The sequence below is a fragment of the Halictus rubicundus genome, chromosome 9 (genome assembly GCF_050948215.1).
Source record: "Halictus rubicundus isolate RS-2024b chromosome 9, iyHalRubi1_principal, whole genome shotgun sequence".
Classification (NCBI taxonomy): Eukaryota; Metazoa; Arthropoda; class Insecta; order Hymenoptera; family Halictidae; genus Halictus; species Halictus rubicundus.
The window spans coordinates 14,980,115-15,000,640 of NC_135157.1; the positions used below are offsets into that span (position 1 = coordinate 14,980,115).

General features: G+C 45.5%; 1 protein-coding gene and 1 long non-coding RNA gene across 7 annotated transcripts in view; one reads left to right on the plus strand and one right to left on the minus strand.

Moving 5' to 3' along the window:
• LOC143357065 (uncharacterized) overlaps nt 1–9,944 on the minus strand; it is a 43,793-nt gene extending 33,849 nt beyond the window's left edge. The window contains exon 1 of the long non-coding RNA XR_013082756.1: nt 9,734–9,944. This is a non-coding gene — a long non-coding RNA (uncharacterized LOC143357065). The remainder of the gene's footprint in view (nt 1–9,733) is intronic.
• LOC143357013 (uncharacterized) overlaps nt 1–20,526 on the plus strand; it is a 410,515-nt gene that overhangs the window by 386,653 nt on the left and 3,336 nt on the right. For 5 of the 6 annotated variants that reach the window (XR_013082750.1, XM_076793133.1, XM_076793135.1 and 2 more), the window contains 9 exons: nt 14,736–15,183; nt 16,269–16,521; nt 17,140–17,215; nt 17,317–17,490; nt 17,884–18,255; nt 18,470–18,613; nt 18,981–19,194; nt 19,336–19,452; nt 19,557–19,760. Coding sequence is in view for 5 of the 6 variants with exons in the window: in XM_076793133.1 (XP_076649248.1) it covers nt 14,736–15,183; nt 16,269–16,521; nt 17,140–17,215; nt 17,317–17,490; nt 17,884–18,255; nt 18,470–18,613; nt 18,981–19,194; nt 19,336–19,452; nt 19,557–19,760 (2,002 nt within the window). In the remaining variant the exon portion in view is untranslated. Of the gene's footprint in view, nt 1–14,735; nt 15,184–16,268; nt 16,522–17,139; nt 17,216–17,316; nt 17,491–17,883; nt 18,256–18,469; nt 18,614–18,980; nt 19,195–19,335; nt 19,453–19,556; nt 19,761–20,252; nt 20,330–20,526 lie in introns of all 6 variants that reach the window. The other variant, XM_076793138.1, reaches the window with a different exon arrangement.

Genomic DNA, 20,526 nt, shown 5'->3' on the forward strand with positions numbered 1-20,526 from the left:
GACCTGGAAGAATAATAGGAAAAATTCCTTCGCCACAGCAATGGCACAACGACCTGGAATGATATTATTCTCCGAAGGGTTTCGCAACGTCTGGTCGGCTAAACACGGTAGCGATCCTATTGAGAATCAATTCTGTCTCTGGCGGGCTCGGATCCCGCAGTAATTTCTCAATCGTCGGCGCGCAATCGCGTCTGGAATTGCCGGTGACAAGAATGCCACGTTTCCCTCTGAAAAAGGCACAAACCTGCACGCTCTGTTGCGCAAACCGAAAGGAACGCTGAAGCCTAGCGCCGGCACTGTCTCCCGATACGATTATGATACAATCCTGATACCGTTCGGCTCCAGTCCGGTGTAATTCGCGGCGCTGGGCCGTTCCCGTGTGTAAATAAATCATATCTGGAATGGTCCCTGCAAGGTGCGTTGCACTGTGATGTATTCATTAACTGGAAAAGGGATTTCTCTGTGCTGGTTCATAGCGTTTGCCTTTCTCCTTGCCATTTTCGCTTGGGAACGGCTGCGGGGGGAAAACTTGGTTCGTTGATTCGAAAATTAATTTCCTGACGTGTTGAACAAAATAAACAATTTACCAGTTTGGGAGGAGAATGCCCGCCGGTGATCCGTGCAAAAGATTTCCTTTCTGGGAGATTTTAGTTCGCGGATCTTTGTGCTGAACAGGAATGATGCTCGTTACAAGGAGTTACTTACTTTTGGTGGATTAAATGTCAGAAATGACTCCATTTAGGAAATATGAATTAAACAATTTGCTTTCGACTTTTGGAGATTGCGGATTTTTCAACGATCGAACATCGATTTTTCCCACTGCGTCGAGCGGAGCGCAGACATTTCGAGCGGCTGCTCTAGATTCTCGCGTGACTGTATTCACGTTTTATTTAGCAAAAAGGTTAGCGATCGAGAAACCTATCCTCACATTCACTTCGAAACGTGGGAGGGTCTGGGTTGGATCCTGCAGATTGCCGTCTCCGTAAAACAAACGAGAATCTGCTGATTTATTCTCGTGGACGAACTTTTCGAAAACATTTTAATAAGTAAAACATAAAATCACGATCGTCAGAAATATCTCACCGCTCGTAGCGAATGTTTCATTTAAATCGTCGTGCAGCATGAGCCACCATAAACCACCGCACCGAAAACATTAAAAATCGAAACGTTAGGGTTGCATTCAAGATTTTGAAAAGGTTCTTCGAAGCCGAGGGTTGAAATAGCAGCTTGAGAAACTGACGGAATGTTTGTACCAGCGTTTCAACTCGAAACGAAACTAAACGAAGTCCGAGAGGTCCTAGAAGTAATTCCGCTTTGAGACCCGTGTGGTCGATTGTTTCCGCTAATTAGCCCTTAGGTGCTCGAAGGTGTACCCGAGGTGTGTTTGATCCAGAGAATTCGTGAGCGAGACTCGGACCGATCGTATCGCGTCTCCGTTTGATCCGAGACGCACCAGGTGCGTCGACAATCGGCGGCCATTAACGTCAATGAAACTCGAGTGGGCGACACTCGAATCTGATTTTCGCGACGCTGCCCTTTCATGGGGGTCGAAGGTTCCTGTGCCTTTGATGCCACCACGGCTGCGCTGGCCGTTGCGCGCCTCGTGGAAATTAAACGAAAGGGGAGAACACGACGATTATGGCGACAAAGGCCCTTAATTTGCCCATATGTTCTGATACGCGATTCGTGCGCTCCGGGAACGCGTGCCCTGTGCCGTCCGGGTGACGCGGCCTGTTATTTGCGAGGATTTCGCGACGGCCCTGCTGCTCGGATTGCATTTTTGACCTTCAGTTTCCGATACAGCGAGCTATGAACCGGTAGCATGGTGAAACTTCGATTTTCGGTATTTTCTCGTCGAGATCTACAGAATTATACAAAAAAAAGTAAAAAATTTTTGGTCCCAGAAAGTGAAGTTTAACCCATTCTGAAGTAACTCCTATTTCTTGCAACATAATAATTTTTATTTTACCAGAATGAATAGTATTCTCTTCCGTTTCAATATCTCATTTTTGAGATATTGAGATTTTTATTATTTCCGAGGTGGTATTTGAAGTTTCACGTTCGAACACATAAACTGAGCTGTTTGAACCATTGTTTCACACCTCATTGTCATCGTCATCATCGCCATTCGCACACTTTTCCATCCTCGGAATTGCAAATCAAAGGAAAACAAGGGAAAAATGAGCACCTTCCGCGAAATCATTCTCGAACATCCTGGATGTTAAGTCAAACACGTGATTTGCAAGTTTATGTTACGTTTTACGAGGCACTTTTGAATCTGAAACACTTCGCCAGTATTGTTCGCGGTGAATATCGTAAATATTGATAAGCCGAAGAATTAAAGACGCTGAATATCTCTGAAGAGCTCGTTCGTGCTCATATACCGTTTTGGAATTTTTAACGAATGTATCATGGGCAGATTTCTAACCATAAAATGGCAGATTTCTAACCGAGGGATGGTAGATCGATGATCTATCCCGCGTTTGTGAAACTCGCGACGCGGTTTCGTAAGTCACGACACGTCGATCGCGGCCAGCTTCGTTCTGGAAAAAGATGGGAACGTTTTCTGCTGGAGGATTCTCCATTTATCACATCTGTTTAGTCCAATTAACTTGTAACAAACTGTATCAACTCGTTCGCAACACGCGTGCAAATCATACAAAATAGTATTCACAGTGTTCCCCTTTAGTAAATATTTATGCTCTGTTTAACGCTCTTCAAACATTCAGCCATTGGTGGAATAATTATGAGTTTAAAAAGTGAAAGAAGCTTTTCTATCTTCCTAAAAAAAAAACCTGCGGTATCTCAATGTACCAAATATTAAATTCCAGGGCTGCAAAGCTATTTTGCAAAAAGGATGCCGAAATCTCTTGAATTAAATTTTTTCGGTAGCGAAGCTTGTTCGTTTAGGTGTAACACGAACGCAGCACGCGGTTTAGCAACTCCGTGAAATGTTTGTCACGCACAGTAGAACGAACATGACCACAAAGCGAGCTGACATAAAGGAACCCCGCATCTGTCGTTCCCGGTGTCCGCCATCGCTGGCTCTCGGCGATCGAACCGCCTGGAAAATGTGGTCTTTCTTCGGTGTGAAAGTCTGCAGCTGCTTCGTTAATCCTAGCACACTCGAAATGAAACGATCGTGATCCTAATGCCGCGAGATCACGCCGACCTATCGGACAATTAGCGTGTCATTACTATTGCGCGATCCCCGTCGAAATCGAAGCGGGACCGCAGGAAAATTAAACTTTGCGAAACGGGACATTCAGATTTATTACTGAAACCGAAACCGTTCTGAAGTAGTTTCAAAATCCTCAAAAATAATTGAAACGCCTGTAAACGAAATATTTATCCCTGAACTTGTTCGTATACAGAGATGTTTCATGAAATGAATTTTCGGAGCGAAGTGTTTCTAAAATTTCGAAGACGGTTTTCTCGAAATCGGAGAGGATGCAGCGACGATGCAGCGACATGCAGCGATGCGTTCTCGTCTCCGATCTGTCGAGCAAAGGCGCAGAGGGGCACGCAGGCCGCATAAAGGAAACGGTCGAGAGTGGAATGCGTAACCACGAGGGTGCGTCCTCATTCTTTCGCCACACGTACCACTGGAAACTGTCGTAAATCCTGCGCGGGCTCCTCGGTTATGTTTCTGGAAGTGTAACCGCGGCCCTATCGCGGTTTGCGCTTCTACGCGAGCCTCGATGTGATTGATGTTCGAACTGCGAAACTAGTTATCCGCTATTCCCTCGCCGTGAACTGTCCGGTTTGTGACCTCTGAGGAATCCAGACCTAACCCGCGGCTACGAGGAACGCATCGCTATGACCATTTTTCTGTCGCCGGGCAAAATGAATTGTTTAACGAAGAGGGCACCGCTGCATTCTCGCCATAGAACCTGAGAACACGACGCAATTTGTTTGCCAATAAAAATCTTTACTTGGAATGTCGAGTCTGACTTGTTCTGTGGATTTTTTAAAATAAAATTGACGATGATTAAATATTGAGGAAAATATAGAAATACGAATATAAATATTTGTATAGTTTGTGCAGTGCAAATATATAATTTATAATTCCAGGTCCTACTGAATCCCAGGAGAAAAAGCCAATTTATATTAAAAAGATTGTAATGCTTTTGTTAAACAAAGTTTACTGTACTGAATAGTGTTTCCGTATAAAATACAAGACAGAGAGGCAATTGTCTTCGTTTCCGTTCAACCAGCATTTCCCGCGGCACGTAGATCGCTTCGATCCTCGGATCGATCGAACGGGGATCAAGGCGAGTCGAGTTGGAGAGCAATGTCGATTCACGCGTCGATTGATCGAACACTCGGACTGTTCGTTTTATTGGCTGGTTTGTTAGAATCGCGAGCTACCGTGCGAACACTGGCACGATCGTTAAGAGGATCCTACGATCTGGATCATATCTATTCATTCACGATCGGCGTTTATCGCGAACGAGAGAGCGTTGCGGTTCAGTTGGTCGGTTATGCTCTCTGCTGTGGCGCGTAACTGGATCATTTATCGCTGGTGCAGAGAATTTATCGAGCGTAATGCAAACAGTTTGCACTTGTGGCAGATGACGTCGTTTAGATTATAGTTGCTGAAAGGTTTTGATTATTCAAACGTTGATAGAGCACGTAACTATTTAGTCACGGTATACACTTTCGAGATATAATAACTTTGAGCAGAGACTCTTCAATATCATCCTGAAAACGTGGATGACACCTAATTTCCATAGATATTTTAAGCTACACGAACAATCGACGAACATGAAAATTAGCAATTATTTTAATAACCCCATTACACCTTGTAATCAGCAAATCAACAAACTGTGGTTTCCCCAATAAATTATAACAACAGTTGATTTCCAAGATTAATAAAAAAAAAATATGGTGACAGGTATACACAACTGGGATGGTAGTCAAAGTGTTAATGAATCTGATCCACCACTGTAAAATCCTCTTTAAGAGATTCATCTCCTTTCATTTTCTCTTGCCACACAAACACACTTCTCGCCAGATTAAAACCGAACATCACTCTGATTAGTAAAACATTAAAAGCTTCATCATAAACTCCGCCATCGGCCCATTAATTAGAGAGACCGGTGTCCATAAAACTCGCGTAAGCGTCTCGAGGGGTCAACAAGTTTCGAGTTTCTTGTTTACGGCGTGCCAGAACAAGAAACGGATTCCGCAGCCGAGCAACCGGCTTAGAAAAGCCATAAGTTCGAGAGCCGGTAGCTTCATTGACCCCAACAGCCACACGGCAGTTTCACGTCACTTTCACAGGCCGGCCACAGAAATTTATAATGTCCCCGGCGAACGTTAATGAACCCGCATCTACGTAGGATTGATCCTCGCGAAACTCTTTCCTAGCCTAAGGGCAATAGGACAATCGCGCGGTTTTCTCAGATGAGACTCTTACTTTCAAAGGAGCCGGTGAGAGAATGCTAATTCGATCGGTAAGAAAGTTGCAAATTTCCACACGTATCGTTGTTGTCGGGTTCGGGGAAAAGTGCACGATCTCGCGTGGAATCGCCGCATCGAGGATAATGGCAGCCGACTGCAAAGTGCACACGAGATTTTCAGCCTGTGTCCTCTCTAATATGGCGGCTGCCATAACCGTGACCCCATCGATAGAATTTCTTTGGCCTCTGGCCCCCGCACCAGGTTTCACAATGATTAAATGTCAGTGTCCTACGCGATGATGCTCGAACTGACTTTCCGCGTTTTCGGTCGGCATTTGAAGCACAGTAGTGTCTCGATGTTTGTGCAAACCTTGGGACCAAAATATCACTCGCATAGTGCACCGATAGTGTTCCTTGAGCTCTCACCGGTTGGTGTCAAATGTATAATACTTATTCAATGAGAAAACCTTTTTGATTTTAATAATTTTCTAATGGAATTTATATGGACATATTCCTGACATTCTTCCTATTAAAACGATACCAAACACGACACCGTTCCGATCGTATTTACTCGTTTAATTCGCGATGTAGTAGAACCTCGACTATCCGAACTGGCCAATGCAATGATAATAGAGCAGTGATCTAGCGTTAAATTAAATATTTACTGAGATTCGTCCATTGAATCGTGCCGTATACGAACTGTTTTGTAAATAGCATCAGTTCGGATAGTGGAGGTTCCACAGAACCGTGGATTAAACAGGTAAATAAGCTCCGAATCAGGTCATGTTTGGGCTCATTTTGATCGGAAAAATGTGACGAATATGCCCGTGAAAGTTTCGTATGAAATTAATTAGAAATAAATAAGTTTCGTGGTTGTTTTAGTGGTTAAGCAACGAATGTCGTCGAGTTTTGCGAATGGCTGTGCACACGGTGTTTCGGGGACCGTGAAGAAAAATCGTGGACGCTTTCCATCCGACTTCCACCGCGGTCTTCGAACGAAAGCGATCGTGACAGACCATTGTCTCCCTCGAACCGGACGGATAAATAAAAGTTCCCGTTCTGGAATAGACGGACCCCAGCGACGTAGCCTTCCCGGCAACAAATCACCGGCCGCGATAACTTTCTCCTATCGCGATTCCGCTGCACGTTACCGAAACGCCAGAAAATCCCTCTGCCGGCTACCGTGCGTCTTCTCGCGAGGCCAACGTCGTGCCGAAAGGGCCATTTACGTCGTCGTGCTTCTTATTCTCGGCGCGACCCGGCCGGAATAAATTAAAACCGCGATTTACGGTCGAGGAAATGAAATTCGGGGAAAGAGACGAGCTGGGAATTCATTAACAATTCATTAAACAGCAATTCCTAGGGTGACTTTGGGGCACACCGACACGGTCTACAGGATTTCCAATAATGATCGGACCAACTTCGAAATTTCTCTAGATTGTACAGCCCGTTACAGCTGCTTAAAATTTTTCAGAAACGAACAGGTAGGCTAAAAGATCTTGGAATGACGATAAATCCTACTATCTCACGGTTCTCCGATTTATTAATTTTGACAGCCGATAGCAGTACCCTTTCTACCTCGCCTCGTAAATCAACGAAGCTTTCGTTCCTCGCATATCGTACACTCACAAACGCGTGTATACACACGTGCAGAGTATATTAATTATGCCGCGCATTAGTTCGCGGGTCTCGGATCGCCTATCTTTTTTTTTTTTTCTCCAAACGAACGGTCCGAGGGTACGAATGGAACGTGAAAGCGAATATTTCTAGTCGCTGTGGTATATCGGCGCATGATTGCCGGGGCCTGGATCGCGGTGTATGCACCTGCAGCGAGAAAGTACAAACGGGGAATTTTCATCGGAACTTGTTCGATTGCGAAGTGAAACGTTCGACGAGTCGGCTGTTTGAGTCGCGAGATCCCCGTGACCGATACGAAAACACTTTATCGACAGGTAATCGAGTGACCCTCGTCGATGCTGATCGGTTCTGCCGAGAAAAATCCGTGACGAAATGCTGCATTACCATTTTCGAGAATCGTGCTCGGGAATGATGGAATTATTACAGGCTGCTGGAGAGACTCTAACGCGTCTGGTCGATCGAGTTGCTCGAGCTATTTGCATCGATGAGTGGCCATTTACATTTGCTTAACAACCTGTTATCACCGGGCCGAGGAGCTTGGTAAACTTTTCCTCTGGCACGTACTAAAGATTTCCATCCATATGTTAGTACTATGAACGATACACTATTTATTTAAACTGTTGGCAAAGCGGTACTATTCCGTTCTCGAGACGGCCATGTTCGAAATGGTACTTACGCACGTGTTTTATAGAGGTGAAACACATTCGTTATGTTTGTAATGTACATAATGTATATTTATTCATGAAAAAGGGTTAATAATATATCAACCAGCTCTGTAGCCTCCTTTGCATTTGAAATGGCACTTACAGAAACATATAACGACATATAAAACGTGTTCCTAATAATACATATTATGCTCCACTGAAAGTAACCACTAAAGAACGTCGATAAATTAACTCTGGAAACTCTTGAAGCCCCAGCCAGCGGAAATGGCACTCAGGACAACAATCTTGTAGAAACAGTGTACGAGACAGTTGTCTAAAGGTGCGTACCAAGATCTGTCATGCCACTACTATAAAAACTGAACACCGTGTTTACTTACTAAAGAATGTCAATATAAATCACCTGTAGCGAAGCCTCTAAAAATGGCACTTGGACAACAATCTCCCGGAAACAGCGCGTAAAGCAATTGTCTAAAAATACAGACCAGGATGTACACTGCTAATAAACAGCGCCATGTTTATCCACCACGGGAACGTCGATAAATTGACTCTAGAACCGCTTGAAGCCACGGAAAATGGCACTCGTGTCTAGTATTTAGAAGCAACGTTTGAAACGGTTGTGCAAAGGCAGTAAGTTTGAGGCAATCATCTCGAAGGATGCACGGCATGCTCATCTCCGTTAATAACATGATAATAAGATGTTAATCCGAGGCCCCGGCCTCTCCTGTCATGGCCGACACGAAATTCCGAGAGCCGTGACCACGGTTACGCGACATTCTTGCATGAAATTCCACGGTGGTCAACAAACCCAGCCGGTCTGGTTGTCAGGAAACGACAGAGCGGTCCTCCGCGAGCCGGCACGCCAGTGTGGAACAGGGAAGCGCGTGTTTTTCGTGATCCTTGACTGGCGCGTATAGCGTGCGCTGTCTCCGCCGGGCAGGAAAACCGTTCGGAACCGGACCCGTCTGAAACGCGAGCCGAGCTCGTATTTTGCAACCGGTCCGGGCACGTCCGGTTCGTCGGGAATCTGGAAAGAGCTCTGCAGACTACCTGCAGAACCAGTGTCCGGCCCGGCAGGAAAGTTAACAGACGCGGAAGCACGCCGACGCGCGACGATGATGAACGAGAGGAGCCACGGACGCGACGAAAGCCGGACAACCGACTCCGATCGCGTCTTCAGCTGCATATCGATTTATCGAGTCGAACAGTCGTTTCCCTCTCGCGGGAAAATTCTCTGCACAAAATGGCCCGGGAATTTTTTGGGGAGTTTATAACACGTTCCCGCCGGCGGTCTTATTTGTAGTTCTCGGCTATATATATTTGTATGTTAAAATCGTTTAAATTTAAAGAATTGTTTTGATTCAGTTCATTTGCAAATTTTTTTTTCTCTTTTTATTAAGGAAAAAGACACATAAAATTGATTGCTTCATTTGTACCACCGGCGGTACATGCCGCCCGATGGAACAATTGTGTATGTACCATGGGACAGCCCTCTATGTACCAGTGATGGTACATGCCGGCGGGAACGTGTTAATCTCGGTTTTTGGAAATTCTTTGGGAAAAGTGGTAAGACAGTTCCGTCGATTTTGCTCCGAGTTTCAGTCGACAGCGTCGGGAGGATCGATCGACTGCGATTGTTTGTAGCAGCTATTTTGGGAACAGTTTGGCAACTCTTCTCTTCCCAGCGAAAGATTAGCGTTTAAGCACCGGCGATATTATTGTTCACATTCGCGCGTTTATCCGACATTACGTAAATGCTGCCATTAGGCTCTCTAACAACCAGGAACATATCTTGATCGTTCGCTGGAATCTCGGTGTGTTGAACGAAATCAACAGCAACTGAATCAACTTTGCTCACCATTGCGGAGATATAACATCAGGAATTTTAATGAACGTGCAGTCTAATAAAAACGTTGCTAAGCTGATTAGACCTCGTCTGGAGCGTAGATTATCATTTTACTACTGATGCGGCGGAATCTGATCGAGATTAGACTTTACGAATACAAAAAAATCAATTACAAATCTTACTTGGAGGATGGAGTCCTTCAACGGGTGATCCTGTAAGTTGATTACACTGTCGGGTTGTCGTTGGACAACCAATTACGCGATCAATTATGCAATTGAGTTTCAGTGGCCGGTGCTTGTCGATTTTTGTATGTTGACGTTCCTTGAGTTTATTTTCCATCAGTGTGGATCCTCAAGTTTATCGTTCTTCGGTGTTTCTCTTCAGGTTTATCCTTCGTTAGTATTGCAGTCTTCTCTCGATATATGTCGCAGAACTATCCCCACTACTCGGACGCCAAGTTCAGCGTGGATCGAAGAATAGTATCTCCTGGACGATATATGTCACAGCCAAGACCCGTGTTGTCGCATATATCGAGAGAACACGGTACTCGTCGAGTGTCCAGCAAAGTCGAAATGCATTTCGCGGTAATTGCCGATGGGTCGCGTTAATTTTCGATCGGCCAACGATTAACGTTAGCAGTGCGTCCAACGATTCCGATCGGCAACCGGCTGGTCACGTTTTTCGCTAATCTGGTTTCACGGTTGGCCAATTATGCGCCGCGTGAGAGACGCCTTTCTACATTCCGGGCGTAATAACGAGCCACGGTGACTGGGCCGCGTTCAGATTTTCCTGTTGCGTCTGTCTATCGGTCGCGTTATGTAATTACCGCACGGATATTTGTCCTGTCACGATCCAACGACGACGATCATCATCGATGGATCGGTAATTGCACCGCGTCCTCCGGCCGCGTCGCGTCGGCTCGATGCGTTCTAAATATGCAACCGGCAGCGGCGCGGCGCTAGCACAGACGACTACCGAGACTGCGATTATGCAAGCAAGTATTTGTTTAATAGCGGGATATATCGCGGGGACCACTGTGATTTCGTCGCCGGTCCGTTCACGAGCTTATGCCAACCGGCTGTTATTAGTCCTTTTATGGCGCCGGTAATAGTCGCATCGAATGCCAATTGCTCGAGCAATGTGTAGCAATTTTTAAACATTCCTTCGTCCGTGTTTTATGCAACGCGTTTCCACGCATCGGACTTCTTGGAAATCGAGTGATAATTTCGAACGACTTTTAGCTTAATGCCGTGACATTTCTGTCTGGACACTTTATTAATGATTATAACCTTTGCTTGGGCGGCCGAGTGCGTACTCTTTTGTACAAAATATATATTTAGTTGTGTAACTTTTGGACCAGGAATTCAATTTGTTCATTTCGGAGACGTTGATTTTAGAAGGATTCTCCGAGAAAATTCAGACGTTTTTTAACGATGCAATTTGTAAAAGTGACTTGAACTGCAATCAAAAGAAGTATGTATTTTACTATGATTTTTAGTGGGATTTTCTCTGTACATTTTTTTACCCCAAATCAAAGCTCCTCGAGTTCGCCGCTTTCTCGAAAATTCCGGAATCATTTTCCGCACCAGAAACCCCAGAAGCGCGGGGAACTCGAGTACCGGGCTATCGTGTATCCAGTAAATTAATTAAACGTTGCCGCTAAGGTAACGGCGGCGATGAATATGGAAACTCGGGGGAATACAAAGGTGTGCGCGAGAGCATACTTTCGCGGCGCACCGTGCAAGCGATTTCCATAACCAGGCCGCGATACAACTATAACGGCGATCTATTGCTCGGACTTTCGTAAGCGCATGCGGGTAGGTCCGTTTCGCTCTAGGCTTTCGTCAAGATGCGGGCGAATTTCCAATTGCAACCTCTCCCTCTCTCTCTTTCTCTTTTGCGTGTCTGAGAGGATCCAGAGGATCGTCGGGGGATCCTGAATAATTTCGTTGATTAAACGGCTCGGGGAGATAGAGAAGAGAGGGGAAAGCCAGTTCGAATCTCCCTCGGCAATACTTCACGCGCCGAACCCGACGACCATTCATAATCAGGCGAGTGCAACGCGAATCGATTCGTTTCGACGGAGAGGCTCAATATCCTAATTGAAACTTCGTCAGCCGTCCTCGTTACGCGCTGCGCCGGCTCCCCGCGCATTAATTTTGATTATTCGGGCGGTCCTCGTGTCGCGTGATTTTTCACGAGCTCGTTCGCCGCTGTTTACTACTGATTTTTTTCGATTTTCTTCCATTTTCGAAGATTCCTCGTTTTATTCGACGGAATCTAACGGAGCAACCTTACCATATTTTTTTTTAATTGAAGATTCGAACTGCCAATATTATTACTACCTATGCTTTTTCAGGAATTTTTAATTTTCAGAGCAATTGCGCCGTTGCAATTGTTATGCGAAGGTAACGAACTAAAATGAATATAGAAACTGCCTCTACAGAAAAATTGTAAGTTCCGTGAAAATGTGCGAAATTAGAAAGCAGCCGCTGCTCCAAAAATTAAACTGATTAATCGCGCAAGCCTCCATCGTCTCGGTTGCATCGAGAACAATGGTTGCAAAAGATTGCAGGTTCGATCGACGAAAGAATGCAGAGAGCCTATGGGTGCAGATGGAGTTCATAATGTCAGCAACTTTCACTCGCAGCTTGACTGACTATTCCTCGCCAGAAGAGCTAATGACTGGCGTGCGTTCAGGGCTGCGAGCGTTCAATGTCATCCTCGGGATCGATTCCGTTTATGCAAAGCTCCCAATCGGTCTCGGCAAACGTTCCTAATCGTCGGAACCGATAGACAACGACGGTGAAATGAAATCTATTAAACCTCTCGACAGAGCTCCATAAACATTGATCCATTTATCTGCACACTCGAGCCCGTCGGTGCTTTCCATCACTGTCAAACCTGCTGATCATAGTTAAAGAAAGTTTAATAGGAGTGATTTCACCGATAGAGATCGAATCCTAGCAGCTCGTTAGCGAAGATCGTTAGCTGTCCGACAAAAACAGAGCCCCGGGATGCCGAAAACGCGTCGTTAACGTCGGGAACGGCATAATGCCGCACGTGTCGCGATTGCTATACGGCGTTCTCCATTCGGGGCGCGGAGAAAAGCGTTTCCGACGGCTCCGAGGCCCTAAAACCCTAAGGGACGGAGCCACGTGGCGAAGGAGAAGGGCACTGAAAGTGCAAACACTGAGAGCAGACAGAACCTTCTCCCCTTAAACGGGGGTCGATAAACTCAGTCGACTGTGAAAAGCGAAACAGAAACTTTAATCAAGTGCACTTCGAGCACCGCGAACTATACTGAGCGAATCAGAATATCAACGACGCGGCTAGAAGAGTTCATAGCAGAGTTCATTCAACGTTGAAGTCGAAACTAATTCCTGGGAATAAATCGTCCAACAGGCAGATTGTTCGGTGCGAAGCAGTTAAACAAATTGAGTGAGAATCCGCTGCTCCGCGGCGTCACGATTGTTCGCTTTTATCGTAATTACGGGATTTTTAACCCACGAGGTTATTCTCTTTGGAGAAAATAGAAAATACTATGAAAATATTATTAATTAGCTGACGAACATGCACTCCCCCCCCCCCCCTTCGATCAGGGAATTTTACTGCTTCACTAACTGCGAAAATTCAACTTCAGCTAAGGAAAATCTTTCTGAAAATATACTCAGAAAAATTGATAAACTACCTAAATTGACCTATCGATCAGCGTCTGTAAAATTGCCAGAAGAGTCCAACAATTAATTTTTGGCGCTACTTTCAAGGTTTCGCAAAAATATATAACACTTTGTCCGAGTGAAACATTGTTCGAAAACGTGGAATTGCGTGGGTGGGCGGATTTATGGATCTTTTACGCCCCTGTGCTGCCCACCTGGGCCCGAGAGAAATACAGACTCGATCGACACAGCGATTACAGGCGTAAATTTGTGTTACAAACTCGGAACAGTTGCGAGATCCATCGATCTCGAAGAGAAAGAGACGATGCGCCCCGCGACGCTCACCGTGGGACGCGCGATGCAGTTTCGTCACGGGTACTCAGCCCGGATCGTCCTTGTTCCAGGATGTTACTGATCCATGTCCGACGGGATTTCACGGTCCCGTGGTCGCCGGTGATATTGCTCTCTCGCGGAAAGGGCTGTGTGCTCATCCACGCGGGATAGATTGGAAATTGAACGGATCGTCCTCCACCCCTGTTGTTCCCAGTGAAAAACCGCTCGGGGAACTGTTAATCTATTGGAACACGATTTTGCAAGCCTCTTGCTGCATCCTGTCGCGATTATGACGAAAACAATTAATTTTCCTTAAAACCAGAAATGCCTCTATCATAAACGTCATACCACAGACACAACAACTTTTTAAATAAAAATAGACCATCACACCAGAGACTTCATATACTTTCCTTCCAATGAAAAGCGCAAACGATTAACGCCAAGACAATTTATTGTCGACTTGAATCAACTCAGAAATTTATAAATAATGGTATTGCTTAAGTTCTTCGGTCAGGAACATCGTGGAAATTTTTAATCATCACCCTCACTCGGTCAAACAGACAACGTCCCATAGCGCACAGACCACGGAGTCCCATTTCATGGGTTCCCACTCCCCATATGTCGATTTATGGTTCTTCCATTAGGGACGGGGGTCCCGTGCTGCACCGCGGGAGTTCCAGTTCGAATCGTAGACAACAGGATATCGTTCCTACCGAAGACCAAGGGTTCTTATTGTTGTCTTTTGTTGTGACCCGGTGATATATTTCTGTGTGTTTACACACAATATCGTATTCATGGTTAATCCGAGCAAACGTTGCTTTGGGGAAAGGCGGGGGGAGGGTTCCGTAGATTTATGGGAGTGTCACGCGTGGATCACGCAGCATTTTGTAAACTCTGCAGCAATGATACGTACGCGTAGCGTGCTGGGCGACTATGCGAGCGTACGGAGACTTCGATGCCCGCGCAGGCGAGATCTCGCATGATTTATATCGATGAACACAGTGTGCACGTACGTGCGAGGTTCCGATCGTTCTTTCTCTGTTGATCGAATGTTTAAGCATCCGTGCAATGTTGTGCAGATAATATATTAATTTGGTGAGAATAAAATCGTTAGTAAAATGCGGGGTAGAAAATAAATTTTTAGATGGAGTTAGCAACGGACTGGTGTGATTTGGTGTTTCGGTTGTTGCAGAGACATCTTGACAAGGGCAGCGATCTTGCGGAGGCGGCGAGCGCGAGCGGACTTCGCGAACTCGCTCGATCCTTGAAGCAACACCTGAGAGGATTCGGTTCCCGCCTGGAGGACAGGCGCGAGTATCTCGAGGACACGTCGCGATGCTGCCTGCTTCAGGACAGGGCGTTCGAGTGGGCCCAGGAGGCCCGTCTCGCTGGCGAAAGGAGGGCCCAGCAGTTCCTGATGGCGAGGCCACCCCTGCCGCCGGAGCATTTCACGGAAATGATGGCGCTCGCCGAGAAGCTCGGTAACGAGATCCTCCTCGAACAATGCCGCATCGCCAGGAACAAGTGCGCGGAAGCCCTCGAGATCGCGAGGACCACTTCCGCACCCGGCAGCCCGGCCAGGAGAAGGTCCTTCGCCGCGTCCGAGTCAGCTACCTCCTGGGAGGACACTCTTGCCAAGAGTAAGTGTAACATTCTTCCTCGATCTAGCCTCGAAAATCTTCTAGGATTCAGCTTTTCAATAGAGCTTTCTCGAGTGATCTTTCTGTAATCGAATTTCTTCCAGTAATTCTGAAAAGTGAATTATTGAGAATTTTAATGAACCGTAGAAATTTCATGAATCTCATTAGGTTGCGATAGCGAACTCTGTAGTGGGTCTTCGTGCTACATTAGAAATTCTTGAATTAATTTACAGATGTAGGCATTCGATATTCGTTGCTTCTTTCGTGAATTTTTGATCAGCCACAAATGAAAGATTTTCAACATCCATCTGATTGTGTTTTTCGAAAGTGTATACAATCTACTGAGTACACATTGAATTTTTATTAATTTTATGGTTGGTCCTTGGAATCCAATATTGTAGAGAAGGTTGACGTTTTTAAAAATTTTATGCAAATTTTTATCTATTAATTTGGGAACCGAGAAGCGTAAATTTTGAAGACACTGTCGACGTAGCAAATATTTTCATTAACGTACAAGAATGAGTCTTAATACTTGGTTCCTTGTTCCGAGTTATTTCTACAACACCGGATGTAAGCAGTACGATGATCTGCACATAAACATGACAACATCAGTGTTCTTTATTGCAAAAAGTAACCTTATATTTATTCTATGCAATTCGGATACGCGGGTCTGATGCATTAATCTTTGAAGCACAGTAATCTTCGAAACTGCTCCATTGTTTCACTATGTTTCCACTGTGGCAAAGCATAATTGATTCCTATTTGCGAGGTTGGTAAGAAACAGTGTAAACAGAAAGGGATATATGTATATTAATAACAATTTTCCTATCCTCTTCCTAAATATGAAACTCTCCTTGTGTTCTCTCTCAAATATAAGATCAGGTAAATGCAACCGAGTAAAAAAATTATTACACAATAGCAAAAATATTTGGTCCGAGGAAGACCCTAGGAACATTGTAGGGTTAATCAGGCTGTCACAATTAATTGTTAAAGCTTACTAATGGGTCACTAGATGGGTTCGCAATCATTTTCTGAAAGATAAAGCTACTTCGACTGGATTTTCTATAGAATTGTCAATTTGCCAGGAACATCGTGGGATGACAGCGACAGCAGTGCATCATATGCGTGCCCCATGGAGAGTATAGGATCCGCCGGAAGTGGCGGAAGACCAGTGCTGGACAACATCGCGGAGCTTCGCGAAAGCGCGGAACAGCTTTTGGATTGTTCACCTCCGAGAACTCCGCCCCGAAGCCCGGCTCCGAGACGACTCGTGAAGCCTCCGGTGAACTCGCACCTTCACAGAGCAGCTAGCATCGCGCCAGGCATGAAGGCGAAAAAGTATGTTCACACAGAAGCTCCAAAAAAAGAAATGTCTTCCTCTTCATTCGCTCGCAAAAATAATTTTTTAAATTAAAGCAATCTTCGTCGACCGTGAAAACAATTTTTTTCCCTCGAAGAATCATACGTTTAATGTGAAAACAATTTTTCTATTCGAAGATAATTTAATTTGAAACCATCAAACAAGATTCTCTTCGAGTATAAAACAATTATCTCCAGGTTCGTTTAAAGACAAACGTCTCTTCATCTTCTCACGAAGATAGATCGAGCACAAAGTACTTTGTATCCGACGAAATCGTGTAACTCTTTTGTCCAAACGCCGTCCGATCGTGTTCTCAACCTTTCCAAGGTTCGACAATGTTGCACGTATAATTATCCCAGCGAACGTGATTGATATTCTAATTAAAAGTTGCCTGGCTCGGTCGAAAAGATCGCTCCGTGGGAGATTAGATTCCACGTTTTCGTCCGATTTTCCTTCCGCGTTTCCTCGCGCTCACGCTCGGCACAATGGCCAACTGTTTACCTATAATAACTCCGTGACGCGATTATGCGGCGGAATTGTTACGTCGTGGCGGTGGCGGCAGCGGCTGGTCGTTAACGAGGAATTTCACCTTGCAGAACAATACTGCTCATAATGAGGGAAATGATACAGACCGAACGAGACTACGTGAAGTCCCTCGAGTACATAATAGAGGTAACTGTCCGACACTGCGATTCGTAGACGTTGAACGACTCTTGCCGGATGATTAACCCGTTCCTTTTTTTCTTCTTCTTCTTCTATTCAAACTCGTCAAGAATTACATACCGGAGCTGGTGCGCGAGGACATACCGCAAGCTCTTCGAGGACAGCGCAACGTGATCTTCGGCAACGTGGAGAAGATCTACGAGTTCCACAGCCAACACTTCCTGCGGGAATTGGAACAGTGCGAGCAGTCGCCGATGAACGTGGGACAATGTTTCCTCAGACATGTGAGTTCTTTTTCAAACCTATTCAATCTTGGACTGCTTGCGAAGCCGCCTTCTTTTTTTTTCTTCGTGGTTTCGTTCCGCGAGTTGCTCAACAGAATCGTTAGCGTTTCGCTCGATCTTACGGCTTCTTCAGCTTGTTTTGCGATTTAAAGCCTTCTTACGTGGCTGCCTGACCGTGTAAGATCTACCCGGTGACCTAATAGACTGTGGCTTGGATGATTGTTCGAATTGGGGGTCTTCGTGCACGATAGAGAATGGGCAAATTATATAGAAGATTCTTAAAGTCTTCTGTAGTGTCTTCGTAATTTTCCAATCCACAGTCTAAAAATTATAACAGCATCCAAAGACAATGAACGAGAAAAAAAAAATGAAAATTGTCTCTGTCTTTTCCAGGAGAAGAAGTTCTACCTGTACGCGCTGTACAACAAGAACAAGCCGAACTCGGACTCTTTGATGGCCGAGTACGGCACAGTGTTCTTCAAGCAAAAGCAGCTCGAGCTAGGCGACAAGATGGACCTGGCGAGCTACTTGCTGAAGCCGGTGCAACGAATGGGCAAGTACGCGTTGCTGCTGCAGCAGCTGGTTAAAGCCGGCACGGATCTGTCCGAGCAAATGTCTGGCAAAGAGGAGAAGGATGAGAAAGAGGATGGCCTGAAGCCGATGGTCGAGGGTGAGGCTGATTTGAGAGCTGCCGAGCAGATGGTCCGGTTCCAACTGCGCCATGGGAACGATCTGCTGGCCATGGACTCTCTTCGTGATTGCGATGTATGTACCGCTTCATTGTCCCTTCGAGGATAAATCAACCGGAGTATAAATTATGGGCGTGGTCGTTCGGCCGATCATTTGCTCAATCGATTACCTTCGCGAAATATTAGCGCAGAAGTTCTTGCGCGGCCCCTTGTCTAACAGGAAATAACAATTGTTTACTTGCAACAAACTGGAGCGAACTAGGCAGGCTTATCCTCTTTGACGGTTGCAGGTGAACGTGAAGGAGCAAGGCAGGCTACTGAGGCAGAACGAATTCCTCGTCTGGCAAGGTAAAGGCAAGAAGTGCCTGCGACAGGTCTTCCTCTTCGAGGATCTCATACTCTTCAGCAAAGCGAGAAGATTCCCCGACAGAAAGGTAAAACTCTCTCCCGATCCCCAAACAACGCCTCGAAAGAATCCCAAAAGTCTCCTGAACCTATGACTGAGGATCTCTGTGCAAAAGAAAAATTTGTATCAATTGCAAGAATCATTAAGATCTTAATAAATAGAAAATAAATTTTAAATTGCACCAACCCATTTTGCCCGAAATCCGCAGTCTACTCGTTCGAGAACCGAAGCGACGTGACAATGGTTTCGCATGAGAACACCCTGACAATCTAAGCACTACAGAATGTTGCATCGTTTCGGTTCTGCAAAGCGTTCGGGAAACCGGAATCGCTATCGCAGCCGCGTAGACCCTATCGTGGGCGATCCTAGATAAAAGGCGTGTTCTCTGATGGTAGAACCTGGACATCTACATCTACAAGCACAGCATCAAAACGACGGATATCGGGCTGACCGCGGTGATCGCCGACTCGCCCACGAAGTTCGAGATTTGGTTCCGCAAACGGAAACCGGGCGACACGTACACGTTGCAGTGCGCGAGCGAGGACATCAAGAAAGCCTGGACGGAGGAACTGAGCAACCTTTTATGGAAGCAGGCGCTGCGAAACAGAGGTAAAATGCCTTCGAGGCTCGTTCGGGACGACACCTTTGTGTTGTCTTTTGACGTGCGCGCCCCTGTCCCTTTCCGTATGCACCCAACGATAGTCATTGTTCCGCGGTACTCTAACGAGACAACGCCTTTTGCGATCGTAGAAGTGCGCCTGGCGGAGATGTCGAGCATGGGCATCGGAAACAAACCTTGTTTGGACATTAGGCCTAGCGCGGATCAGATCAATGACCGTTCGATCAGCGTAGCTCAACTCTCGAAAAGTAAGTAACGCTGATGAATCGCTTATCGCTGATCATTCTGTATAATCTCGATCGTATAGGTTCTGTACAAGAGATAATTGACTAATTGTTGGTTTTCTGAACAGCACCTAGATTTAGGAACTCGATAGCAGTGTCCATGTCCGAGGACTCCGGTCGCTGCAGCAGGAGGCCGCACAGTGTCATCTCTGTCAGTTCTTCATCAAGTAGCGGTGGCAGCAGTGGTCCACCCACGACCTTGAACCTTGGTCTGGACACCAGTCCTCGACCTCATCATCGCAGCACCACGCTCAACAGCCAATGCAGCGTTGGTATGTAGCTAACTTGTTAGAATCTTTCATTAGCATATTTATTCCCAACATTTACTTGCTGAAGTGTTGCTCAAACATTGGTTGCAAACAGTAGAATTTTATTTTGTCCCCCAAAAGAAAGGCACGCATTAGGCTCGCATTTAGTACCTACAGAGACCATAAGTTGCCGAGCACCTAAAAACTGAATAGCACAGGAGCAAGGAACCTAGGTTGCTAGCCCTAACTAATCCCCTTCGGGGATCCATTAAATTGCGTATAGTTAGATTGCGGATCTTCATGCAAAATCAAATCTTTCTGCATAAATTGTAAGCAACTGAAAAAAAATGTCCTTCCACCTTTAATAATCTTAATAAATTGAAAAGAGTATATTGATATGCCCAAACAGCCCGAGTGTTCCTGATTAATAATGTTGCATAAAATCCGCAGTCTACTTATACTAATACGGTTTATATCACTGAATTGTTTGTAATAATACCTTGATACAATTTGTAGGTGCTCGGCTACTTACGGTGTGTGCACAGTAGATTTTGTTTGAAATCTTCGTCACGAGTCTCACTCGTTGTGATACGGTAAGGGGTTGAACACGTTCGAACGCATATGTACACGTTTGTACAGGCTTGTACGCCTCTGTATACGTTTGTACACGTTTGTGCACATGTGTTTTTAATACACGTTAAAAAGTCTTCGTGTCCATGGTGTCCATGGTTTAGTCGATGTAGCATTGTTTTGAGGGGACAAGGAGATTGAGCATCACCTAACGCAACGA